Source organism: Xenopus tropicalis, chromosome 6, assembly GCF_000004195.4.
Source record: "Xenopus tropicalis strain Nigerian chromosome 6, UCB_Xtro_10.0, whole genome shotgun sequence".
In the NCBI taxonomy this organism is placed as follows: domain Eukaryota; kingdom Metazoa; phylum Chordata; class Amphibia; order Anura; family Pipidae; genus Xenopus; species Xenopus tropicalis.
Genome location: NC_030682.2, coordinates 96,804,561 through 96,817,771, shown reverse-complemented (window position 1 = coordinate 96,817,771; position 13,211 = coordinate 96,804,561). Strand labels below are relative to the sequence as shown.

Below are 13,211 nucleotides of genomic sequence, written 5' to 3'. Positions count from 1 at the left end.
CAATTAACACAGTGACACTGTGACACTGGTGTGTAGGCAGCCATCTCAGTGCATTGTGCCTGATTCTGAACTTTCAGAAGGAGCCAGCACTGCACAATAGTTTCAGATAATCTATTGTTTCTCCTACTCAATGTACTCAGTGAGACTCAAGTCATATAATACCAAAACAGGGTTTCTCCCTCTTGGATTCTATTCTCACGTCTACCACTATGTGGCGCATGGTTTAGCAATGCAAACGATTTCTGAGTTTTGATGTCTGCGGTCTCCAGCCTTCAGAAGGGAAGGGGTCAGGAGAGCAGAAATCATTGCCTCTCATTGTATTTCATGTATTTGGGGCTAAAGTTCACACTGCTTCTTACTGTATTTAATGGATTTGTGGTAGGAGAAACCTGCACTGGCACATGGAAAAGCTACCTAAGCACTGCCCCGGCAGTGAATACTGTGTGTATATATCTCCATCTCCTTTACTGTACAAGCTAATTCAGGATAATGACATATGGGGCAGTTATGGGACTATGTATTTTAGCCTGAAGTCACCCTAGATTATTGGGAGGCAGTATAGACAGTTATGCCTGTTTATCCACTTTTTATAATTCAGGAGTACCAGTAGTGCTATTAGCCTATGGAGGTACTATTAGTTCAGGCAGCTGAATTCTTCATCAGAAGTGTCAAGGAGCTGCTATTTTGCTACCTGCCCATTTTTCTACTGATTGGCTGCTGGGGGGAAAGGGAGTGGTTGACATCACTCTAACTTGCAGCACAGCAGTAAAGAAAGGTTGCAATGTATCAGAGCACAAGTCACACGGCTAAGGGCAGGGTCAGACTGGCCCACTGGGAGCTTAGGTTAGGGTCAGATGTGGGTCAAGTTTTACTCTACCTGCACATCATTAAGGACACAGTTGCTGATGTACAGCTGTATAATCTGTGACACAACAGTTACTGCCTTGCACTGTAACATGTATTTTGGTGCATGGGAACCAGGCCATAAAGTGACTCAGGTCACAGACATCTGACACTCTGACCTCAAACAGTTTTTTCTCTTTGTCCCATATTTATTTTTGAAGCAGAAAACTGGTTTTCCACTTAAATACACTGGAAAAGGTTTCAGGGCAGGTACATGAGTTATGAACTGTCAGAGTGTGTTATGTTAATGGCACTTACCACCATGTTACTTCAAGGTTAAGCTTTATAGTGCCAAGGTCATTGATATCAACAGCCACGGCTTGAGGTCTGGCAGCGAATAAGTCCTTTGTTTCACAGGTTACGCTTCCAACCAGGATATGAGTGGCAAGCCCTTTAAGTTCTGTAACCTGCAAGCACAGAGTTTATAGCCATAAATGAATTGACTCTTTAGAATTAGTAAAATGAGCATATCTATGGATTACTGTGCTTCCAAAACATGTTCAGCTACTGGCTATGGATTTAACTATGTCTTGAGAATCTAAAGTTCACTCTGTTTTTGCAAAAAATTAAATAATAAATGTATACTGTCAAACCCTGAAGTCCACCTTTTTATGGACAAAAGGCTAGTTCTGTGCAGTTTTCTTTTGCTAAAGATATCCAGATATCAAAAAGCTAATGCTCTATTGACATTCTGGCGTAATTCTGACATATGCACTATAATAAATAGACATACCAGAGATTTAAAATATAGAATTTACTTGCTGTGTATTATACATTCTACAGCTTTATTATATCCATTTTTTTCAATAAATATGCCCCCTTCTGATTATTTGAACTTTAAAATAAACCGGCCTCAAAATTAGGGAGAGAATATATTCATCTGCCTGTTATCTCTCTGTGCTTTGCTGTTGTCAATTACACTACTTATATAAGAGTTACACATTTACCTTAATTGAAATCAAACTATTAATTAAAGGGAGGAAGAACATCTCCTCTCCATCCCAGCTTTGCTTGCCATTAACTTCTATTTTGCCTTTCAATTTCCATCTCTGGCGTCCATATCGCATGAAAATCTTCAAAGAAAGGAAATATTCAAATTGTTACTGTATTTAACACACTAAGCTCAGCAGTAAAACAGACAGATGCTTAAAAAAAGGTATTTTCTAGGAAAAGGCTGTTTTTTATCACAAAGAGATGGAATACATAATAAGTTCAGGCTACCGGCCATTGCCTGGGTCCCATATGTTGGAATATATATGTGGAAAACTAGAGCAGCTAATATTTAACCAGAGTTGCCAAGTTTAAAAAAATACAGCAAAATTTTGTACTATTGTGTTGTATTATCATTTAAAGACAAACATTCCATAGCACTGTAAATGGCAACATCATTGCAGTGTATTTTGGGCAAAGGGTCCTGCAAACAAGGAATATGGGGCTCTAATGAAAAAAAAAACTGACCCTTGGATATATGGCCACACCCCTGTCCTACCCCAGTCAAGCTCATCATACCAAGATCAAGATTACAATCCCCCTCAAATCAAGCCCAGCCCCTTCCAGACATGTGTACTTCACTTTTACCTTTCTTGGGGCTTCTGACTGTAGTACTTTTTGTACCCCCCTGCCTCCACTAATGTAATATGATGTACAGTTTGGTATGTGGGAACCAAATTAAAACTGCTGGCCCATTTTGTCAGTAAAGTAGAGCTACTGTATTTTTCCCCTTATCTCCAGTAAATACATGCTGGGTTCTTAGCAGATTTAGATGTCAGAATGTAACCACATCCTTTATAGGATATTCTTTCTATATATAGGAATTTCTGTGTTTCCTGCTTCCAATAAGGATTCATTTGCTTTAGTTGCTAACTAGGGTGATCTAAGTAAAATGTCTGCTTGTGTGTTATTAAACACCCACACCACATTAATAAATGTACTTCATTTTCCTGTGTTATTAATGGTAGTGATTCACTGAGCACAGAGCTATTTCTGTCACTTTGATTTACGTGTTGCACAGGGTATAGCAGAGAAGGCAGCAGTAACTTATGTGACATTATAAAGGCACAGGAAAAGAATGCAATGTAAAACTGACAATTCAATTACCATTTTTAAGGCTCATTAACGATTTGCGATTTGCAAAGTAACATAGAATTCTGTACATAAAAATAGACTACATCTTTTAGTCAGCAAAGCACATGTGATTAGTTTATTCTATGCACAGAACATTTATTTTCTGCATACTTTTATGTACATGATATATACCGATACACTTGTATGAGCATTCACCTGGAGCAAGGAATATGGTCACTACCACTGCATCAGTACAAACGTGCAGAGAAAGAGTTATTAAGGTGCTACAAAACAATTTTTTTTTTTTTGTATTTTTTAATCATGATTACAATGAAGATAAAAGAACAAATGCTAACCTCATATTGGTCTCCTGGACAAAGTCGGGCAAAGCCTGCTAGACCTATGTAAAATAATACAAAATTATGAATTAATACATTTCCAAGGTCCATGCAATTGAGGTGGCTATAAATGGGAATACAGCAGTGTCGGACTGGGGTGACAAGGGCCCACCAGAAAACCCTTAGACCTTAGGCCCACTCTCCCCTTCTCTGTTCACTCACTTTCTTTAATCTCTTAATTACTTTTTTTTTACATACTACTTTCTATCCTTTCTAGGCGCCTAGGGCCACCTGGCATCCTTGTGGGCCAGCCCGACACTGGAATACAGTGCATTTCTGCGTAACTCAGGTTGTATGTAGTCTGCATTATGCATTTGGTTACAATTTCAGTTTCAAAATGTTCTAATATTTCCTTAAATTAATAAATATTACAGTGGGATTCTAAGATACATGGGATAACAGTGCTTTTGATTTCTTCTTGTCTACAGGTTCCACAATAAAGCAGATACATGGTGATGTATACTTAAGCATTCCTATGAGTGTTCATGTTACATGTTATGCAAGGCTGTCCCTGTTCATGTGCTTGCTACACCTCTGTGGCATTGATGTGTGCTATAATTTGTTGTCCTAGTTACAAACAAAGTACACAATAGGCTCCTACAGCTGAATTCCCCTTTGGGCTCTGGGCAATATAGTTAGACACTGTTTCAAGAGTTATTTTATGTGGTAGGACAGTAAATATTTTAGAAAGAGAACAATGTAAGCTTTCAGACTCTCTTATGTCTTCTGTAAGCATGTGATCATCATGTGTTCTCTAGATGGCAGCAATGATTCATAGACAGAGGTTCCTAACATACAGTATATGCAATACTTTTCATAAGTACTTAAGGTTACCAAAGTATAATATTTTCAGCTTGCAGCTCAACAAACACAGTGCAAATTAAAACATATGATCAAAATCCTATTATTACTGTTTGCATTTTTAAATAATTTTTTTATTGGAATAAGCACAATCGCAACAGGTAGATCATACATCATAAAAAATGAAGGTATTTAAAATGTATTTCTTTTTGATGGACTGACTTTATCTTTATTTAATCATAATATAGAAGTATTTGATTTAGTCAAGACAAAAACAAAGTATTTTACATTTATTTACCTTTCATTTTGATGTAAAATTCTCCTAAAAGGTTTTCCATCTCTGATTCAACAGTGCACATATTCTGTGAATTTTTTATAAAACAATATAGTTAAAGATATTATATTGCCAAACATTTCAGATATTAAAAAGCATTTGCAATTAGTCATTGTTGGACTGGCCTGCTGGAATATCAGGATTTTGTCCAAATGTACCCTGGTCTGGACAGGCCCTTTGACCCTTTGCCCTGGAGTATTTAGCATTAACTCACTACTACCCTTTCTCAGTCCTGTTTGTGTTTTTATGTAATTCCAACAGTGAGAAGGATAGGAAAAAGTTATGGTGGTCAAAAATGGGCCAATAAAAGCGGCCGACAGAATCTTCTAATATATTAAGCTTTTTCTGTACATTATAAAAAAGCACAATATAGTTGGAACTGCACTTAACATAAGAACATTATGGAACTCCAGAGAAGACTAAGTTAATAAAGGATAAAGGGTCCGAAATAAGGAGTGATATTTATAGCATGCGTTAAAAATATTATCACTTCTTATTTTTTGAGACTTAACGATCGATTCACTAAAAGGACACGTGTCATAATTAAGAAGCGATGTTCTTGTCGTTATTTATCTGCCGTTGACCGATTTCAAACATTATTTTCCGCCGCGTGAGTTGTTTTCCACCTCGCCCGATATATTTCGCCACGTGCGATATTAACGCACGATATTACGCATGTAACCATTACTTTCTGAAAACTACTGGTCTGAAAATTACCATTTCCCTGAAAACTCCCTGCATCACTGTAGGGCCAACACATACTTGAAAAAATACGACTGCCAAAAGCTCACAAACCGCAATTTTCTTTAAGTACTGCCTGCCCCAAGTAGGTGTTAATATTTGCACAGATTAATGCGATATTTTGCGTGTTTAACGCTTCATATGCTTTTGTGAATCATGTGTTAGTACTATTTCTATTCACTAATTAACGCAATGTTTTTTGCGCATGCGATATGTGTCTTAACGCATGCGAAATGACTTTGATGAATTGGTACTTAATTATCACGCACTTTTTAATGCAAAAAAAGTAGGAGATAAATGTTATCCACCTTTAGTGAATCGGCCCCATAGAATTAATTATAAACATAGGCTAGCCAAGCTGGGGTTGTTTAGTTTGGTGCTTGTATGATGATATGATCACTATGCATAAATATACAGTACAATGGCACCATACAATTAATTTTTGTGTTCCCTTATGAATGTGCTCTGGTATGTATCTTCAACGCAGTATGACAGGCCAAGGGCTCCTCAGGATACTTGTCATTACCATCATGGGAAGCAACTTGCTGTGGCAACAGCGTGTGAACCATAGGATCAAACATATTTTATTCACAAAAAATATCAGTAGACCTTTTATTGAACTCTTACTAAAAAAGGGTAATTTAATAGCAGTTCCAGCTCTTAGCAATTTTCATGTGAACAACATAGCACCTATGTTTCCAGGTTCAAGGTTACTCGACGGGAAAAACACACTTTTTCGCACAGTAACCTTAACCCACAAAAAACACTGCTGGGGGACAGGTTCTTAAACTATAATGTATCCAGTAAAAATCAATAACTAATTACCTATGTTTTGTTGTTGTAATTGATTCATTTCACAGAAAGATCAATGAATTAATCTGTTTATTGATTAAACTCTGATTTGATTAATTGAAACGGTAAATTATTATAAATAGCACTTGTTAGTGCCTACATAACCTCCAACCCTTGCTTGAATTGGGGCAGGATTGGGCAGGATGCCAACATGCTACTTTTTAAAAACAACTACTTTTCATACTTAAGCTTTATTTTGACTTTTTCTTTAAAAGAAGTGTCAGAATTGACAGTACAAGGCATAAAAAGGGTTGTGATTGCAAGTAATGAAAAGGGAATGGGTCTGAGAATTAAACAATAAAAGCAGAGGGCTGTAAGAGTTAATAAAGCAGACCAAGGTATTCAAAAATCATTCTGCCAGATACCTGAGAGGACTCTCTCTTTATTACGGTCTCGAATCAGCCATATGTAAAAGTCTCGCAACTAGTGATCAGCAATTTTTTTTTCCAAGGCATGGATTCGTTATGAAATTCCGCATTTGGCTATTGCAGATTTTTTTCATTAAACTGCTATGGAAATTCGCATGGTAGCCCCAATTTTTCAATATTTTGCAAATTTTTAAGCATTTCTCAATTTTTTTAGCCAAGCGAAATGGGACAGATTCGCTCTTGAAACCTATGATGCCTGGTTCTAAGCCCTGGCTGATAACTGAATGATAAGCCATATGGCTATAAGTTTAATTTAATATGGCCTAGCTATGATTTGGTCTAAACATGACTAGCTTATTATACTCAATTTGTCAGTATATTGGCAGGACACTACATCGATGTTTAGTGTGTATGGAACCAATGAATTTAATCATCTCTATATTATGTTTTATAGTTATTTTACATTATGTCCTTTTTGTAAAATCTTTTGGTATTACTGCACTGTTATACTTTTTATAATATTAAATACAGGTATAGGACCCATTATTCAAAATGCTCGGGACCAAAGGTTTGCCGAATAAGGGGTCTTTCTGTAATTTGGATCTTCATACCTTAAGGGGCTGATTTACTAAGACACGATTTCGAATCCGAATTGGAAAAATTCCGATTGGAAACGAACATTTTGCGATTTTTTCGATAATTTTTTCGTATTTTTTGCGATTTTTTCGGCGTCTTTACGATTTTTGCGTAAAAACGCGAGTTTTTCGTAGCCATTACGAAAGTTGCGCAAAGTCGCGATTTTTTCGTAGCGTTAACACTTGCGCGCAAAGTCACGCCTTTTTCGTAGCATTAAAACTTAAAAGGTGCGACGTTTCGCGCAAGTTTTAACGCTACGAAAAAATCGTGACTTTGCGCAACTTTCGTAATGGCTACGAAAAACTCGCGTTTTTACGCAAAAATCGTAAAGACGCCGAAAAAATCGCAAAAAATATGAAAAAATCGCAAAATTACCGATCATTACCAAAAAAAACCGCAATCGGACGCATTCGGCCCGTTCGTGGGTTAGTAAATGTGCCCCTAAGTCTATTAAAAAATCATTAAAACATATATTAAACCCAATAGGATTGTTTTGCATCCAATAAGGATTAATTATATCTTATATAATTATATCTTATACATGGCACTGTTTTATTATTACAGAGAAAAAGGAAATCAATTTTAAAAATCTGAATTATTTGATTAAAATGGAGTCTATGGGAGACAGGCTTTCTGTAATTCTGAACTTTCTGAATAACAGGTTTCCGGATAACGGATCCCATACCTGTATAAAATTTAATATGTTTGTCTTTGATGCTCTAAGAGAACCTTAGCCCTAGCGTGTAAATATGTGCCTTAGTCCTCTGCATTTTGCATGGGGATTAACCATTTGACTATTGGTAGGAAGAGTGTGCTTATCAGTTACATTAACCCTTTAACTACTAGACTGCTTGGCATCTCTCATTGCCAGTGTGAAGTACAGGAGTGGTGGCAGCATATTTTATGTGAGTTTTGTAGGTAATGGTTGATCTTTGAGGTGCCATGATGCTAGTCTAACCTGTGTAAGAGACTGAGCAAGTGACCCCAATAGCCTGGAAGTGACATATTTTGTGACAACTGAGTTTCTTAAAGGGGGGGAAAAGTAGAAAAGCACATACATGGTGAAGAAATAAAAAATGGTGGGTGGTAGAAAGGGTGAATATTAGAGAAAAAATTAGCTAAAAGATATAAAAGGGGAGGAAACAGGAAACAGGAACATATGATGAATGTGGAGGGGTTTAGCAATTAAATTTTGGAGGGTAATGAAAGCATAAAAAGTTGGGAAAAGTAAGGGATGACATAAAGGAAAATTAAAATAAACAAAGGGTTAAAAAAGGGGCTAGGGGAAGGTGGGGAGGATAAAGAGACCAGAAACAAGTAAATAAGAGATTATAAGCAAAAAAGATAGCAGAAATGGAGGAGAACAGATAAAAAGGGGAAAGAAAATCGAACAGAAGATAAAGGTATAGGGTTATAGAGAATGAAGGATACAGTAAGTGAAAAGAAAGAGGAGAAGAGAGAGAATTTAAGTGATATACAAGAGGTTTGAAAGTACTGAAAAATATAGAAAATGAAAGAATAGAAGGAAAAGCAGAGAGCATAGGACAACAAAAGTTAAGCATGGTGTTGCCATTTTATCTACATCTGTAATGTTATATAGTTGTAGTCCTGTAACCCATTGACTGACAAGCAGAACATGTTGGTGGGCGAGGCTTATTCTTGTCATACATATAACATAGAATCCCTCCACTTTTTTCAACCCAATTCAAGCCCTGCCTCTAATTTATGTCATTTAGTGAGTACAATGTCTAAAACAAGTTTTTAATGTTAAAAAGAAAATAATATTCTATTCTATATTTCTTTAAAAAATCAGGTGGTGAACTAGGTACTTTTTTTTCAGTAAAATGAACCCAGAAGTCATTCTTCTGACAGCAGCCCAGCATATATAATACCCATTCAAGAAGCTAAATGGTTTTTGTTATACATACCTCAGTATATTCTTTATAACTTTTATTGATTTCACACAAACTCTCTCGAGCTGCCTTACTGGAAGGTGATGAAGCAAAAGCCTGCTTCATCTTACTTGCACCCTCCCGGAGTCGCCTCTGAATACAGTAAGCTTCATACAGCTCATCCACCTTGCAGGAAACAGACAGAAGATAAAATATTGATTCAGAACATTTCTTAAAAATACCACTGAATTCATTCATAGCGTCATCAACAACAGGAAAGCAGTAAAAAGTTTTTGCTAAATCCCAACATTTTTTAAGGAATCTGATTGGGCGAGTCCTTAGTATCCATCAAAACTGCACCCAAACCATTAAAATCAGGTGACTTTAAAGCTTTGGACAACTTTGAAATGCAAAGTTTTTCTTCAAATCACAACACAACATTAAAGAAGATTTGATATTTGCATTGCTTGTAGTGACAGTGAATGGACAAGGGTCAGCAAAGCCCTGTATTGTGGCAGCTGTAACCCTACTGCACTGAAAAATACTCATACAGAACTTTATTTATTTGTGTAAATAAAATCATTTAAAAAATCTAATGGGGAAAAGAAATCATTTTTGCAATATGCCTTTAAAGACCCTATTTCTGTGGGATCATTGTAAGGATGTCTACACAAATGTTTTGATACGAATAATGTCAAAATGCATATAAACCTTTCATTCAGGCCCATTAACACACAGCCATGGTATCTACATTTTCACCATTGCCACATCTCATTTATAGTGTGCAGTAATGTGTACATTGCTATTTGTAGTGACAGTAAACGGTCAAGGAAACATCAGTAAATCCCTCGTGTGAATTGTGGCAGCTGCAATCCAGTTGCACCGAAAAACACACATGCATATCTGTCAGTGTACGGCCCATCGGTTGGCTCAGTCACATCCACAGTAAGGAAGTTGTGTATGGCACACTTAGAACCATATCTAATTTTCTTCCCCAAAGTGCTAATTTTGCAATGAGCAGCTCAATTCACAATTTCGTGAACAGGATTAACCTACACGAATAGATATGTACTGTATATGGCAACAGGTGGCACTGCAGAACTAGGAATATGCACTGTGTGCCTGAACATGAACGAGCATTCGGCAGCTGTAAATTAAACCCTGGCATTTATTAGAAAAATGTCATCTATTTATAGGACCACTTTACCATGGAATTAAAGGGTTGTCACAGGGGATCAGCACAAAGGAAGCAGCAAGTACATTTTGTAGAGTTTCTTGCTTACCAATCTATTACATTTATTGCATCTGCTGGAGAGGAGATAATCCTATACTTTTTGTGTCCACATCAAATGCAGTGACGCATGAGCTCTCCTACTATTTTAAACTGGCAAGAGAATGCAGTGTTTTGTATAGCAGTGGCTGCAGGGGGCAATAAACAAACTGAAAGCAACTTCGTTTTATATTTAAAAGCAGACTCTAGCTAAATTCATTGTGATAAAACCTAGATATCAAGAAAAACACATTTTCAATGGAGATAACCTGGCACCAGGCAACATCCTGATATCAGAATGAAATTTCTCTTAAATTAGCGTCACATTACAGGACACACAGCGTCGTCATTCACAAATAAGGAAATGCAGCAAAATATCAGGAAGGTGCCGTTGCAAATATACACAAGATTAAGGGAGTATGTACTGTATTGATAAGAAGATTTCCTCTTCTTTAATGTCAGACAATAAAAGATAAATAAAAAAGATGTTGTGCATACAGAAGATACTTGCCAGCAGATGCCAACAATATGGTAGCTTACATTCATATAGGTGAATTTAGAGAAGGAATCTGATGTGGCACAATATTCCTTCATCATTTACAGACATGCAAGATAAAATAGCTATCAAAGTATATGAAATATAGTACAGACATGCTTAAAGCAATGCCATCACAGATTCAGAAAAATATAGTAATACATGGTGAAATCAGTCTGTTTGGTGTGATTTGTGACCCATTTGGCCGCCCACTCACTGAGCCAAATCAGGCTAACACTTATATACTATGGTGCCTTCTATAATATAACTTGAATGTAACAGAGAGTGGTCAGGTTCATATTACTTCCTTTAGTTAAAACGCTTCATATCATCTACGGATCATGTTAAATACCAAGATCTTATGATCCTCCATTGCCCCATGTCTAAAGTTATGTACTTGTTATACAATTTATGTTGCAGTTGGATTTGAGAGCTTTTTTCAGCATATACCACAGAGAGATCATATTTGCATCTCTAATTACCTTGCTAATGTGAAACTCCAGTCTTCGTATGTACCTTTCAATCGACTTTATTTGCTATAAAAAAAAAAAAGAAGTTAGCATATTACATATCATATAGTAGGTATATTAAGCATGAAAAAATAATGGTGTCAAGATGCTTGATAAATATGCTATATTACTGGCAATCTTGCCAATCTTGCTATTAACTCCCTATTTTTATGAGCTATGGAAGCTAGGAGCATTTTTGAGACAAATATCACCTAGAAAGTACTGGCACAATGGTTTGTTAGATAATGGCAATGCAAGCAAATGAGAGCTGTTTACCTGCTAAAGGGAATTTAAAATTAATTAAAGTAATTAAAGAGAATTACCTTTGAAGAAATGTTTAAATATTACAGACCCTGAAAGTTTCTTTCATTCCCCCATCCTGCAATTGCTTCTGAACCTGCCCACGTAATGCTAAAGAAGGAAAAGCAGGTATAAGGGTGAAGACACACAGAGCTACTAGTAGCAGCTGCTTGTCATGGCTACTAAAATAGACAATGCTGGTCAAACTGTCTCCAGGTGTGTTTTAGCAGAGGGAATTCTCAGTATTGTCTATGGAAGGGTATTTTCTGGCATTTAGTTGCTGTGACAATTAGCTGCTACTAAGTAGCTCCGTGCGTCTTCGCCCTAGGGGGTTCTGTGCATGAACCTTCCATTCTGCTTCATTTGCATATCTTTAATGAAATTGGTTGGCAAGGTTCAGGAAATCAGATCAATGACACTGTTTTTGGCCCACATCAATATGCTGTACTTCATGTGCCTTATACAACTGTGCAGATAAGTAGCTTCTCAGCCATGAAACATGCTTTGTGAGAAAACATGGGACATGTGATTACACCTCCCTATTAAATTACACCATGAACATATATTTTGGTGCTACTGGATTTTTATATTGTCCACTTGGTCATTGTCTTAAGATTTGGATGGATATTCTTGTACAACAGCAAGAAAGTGTGTGTACGTTTTTATATTAAGAATCCATAGGAAAAGACCATTATTAAAGGACATTTAAAGCCTACATTTGCCTACGATGTATATCAGTTGGGCATGTCTCCCCCACCCAAATGGCATTATTTGTACTGTATATATCCTCTCTGCTTGCCAGCACCATCACATTTTCCAAAAACAAATAGCAGCTTTTACCGGGTTGCCATTTTTCTTCTGATACATAATCAGATACATTTAAATCTGCAAACAGCATACACACACACAGACCCTTATTCAGCATACATTTCATCAAGAATACAGACTCACACAGGCAAAACTGTCTTTGATAAAAGTTCTGCATTGTTTGAGCTGAGCTCAGGAGAGAAAAAAATTGAAGCAGACAGCTAGAGCTGAGTTTCTATGGGAACCAGCAATGCCAACTCTTCTTTGGCTGCTAGACTGGGGGGCGTGTTTAGTAATCTGAGTTTAGAACAACTGAGCATGTCTGGCAAGCCAGAAATCAAAACAAATTCCCGAGGGGGGGAGCGATTGGGTTTCAGAAGAAGAAGAAAATCTAAGTGATTAAGGAAATGTTGCAGCCTTACTATTAACCTCTGGACAACCAAATTCAAATTTTTGTGCGTGGGGTTTAAATGAACTGGTCTTACACTGTGTTATAGATGTAGGTGGTTGATTAAAAAGAAACTGCTAGGCTAAGTATCTAGAGCTTGAAAGGTACCGTATTTTTCGCCATATAAGACGCACTTTTTCTTCCCCAAAACAGGGGGGGGAAAGTTTGTGCGTCTTATAGGGCGAATGCGTCTTCCTCTATGTGCCGCGGCTCTCTGCCGCATCCTCGCTTTTATAAGGTTGTGCCTGTGCGTACTGATGTCACACGCACAGGGCGCAACCTTATAAAAGCACAGACGCAGCTGGGAGCCGCGGCACAGAGAGGAAGACATCACGGAAGCCGGAGGCCGCTGG

General features: G+C 37.1%; 1 protein-coding gene across 3 annotated transcripts in view; it reads right to left on the bottom strand.

The window, feature by feature from the left end:
• ripor2 (RHO family interacting cell polarization regulator 2) overlaps positions 1-13,211 on the bottom strand; it is an 87,783-nt gene that overhangs the window by 34,263 nt on the left and 40,309 nt on the right. For all 3 annotated transcript variants that reach the window (XM_031903254.1, XM_031903255.1, NM_001130276.1), the window contains 6 exon segments: positions 11,277-11,330; positions 9,026-9,175; positions 4,465-4,528; positions 3,324-3,367; positions 1,851-1,976; positions 1,162-1,310 (listed from right to left, as the gene is read on the bottom strand). In XM_031903254.1, coding sequence (XP_031759114.1) covers positions 1,162-1,310; positions 1,851-1,976; positions 3,324-3,367; positions 4,465-4,528; positions 9,026-9,175; positions 11,277-11,330 — 587 coding nt within the window.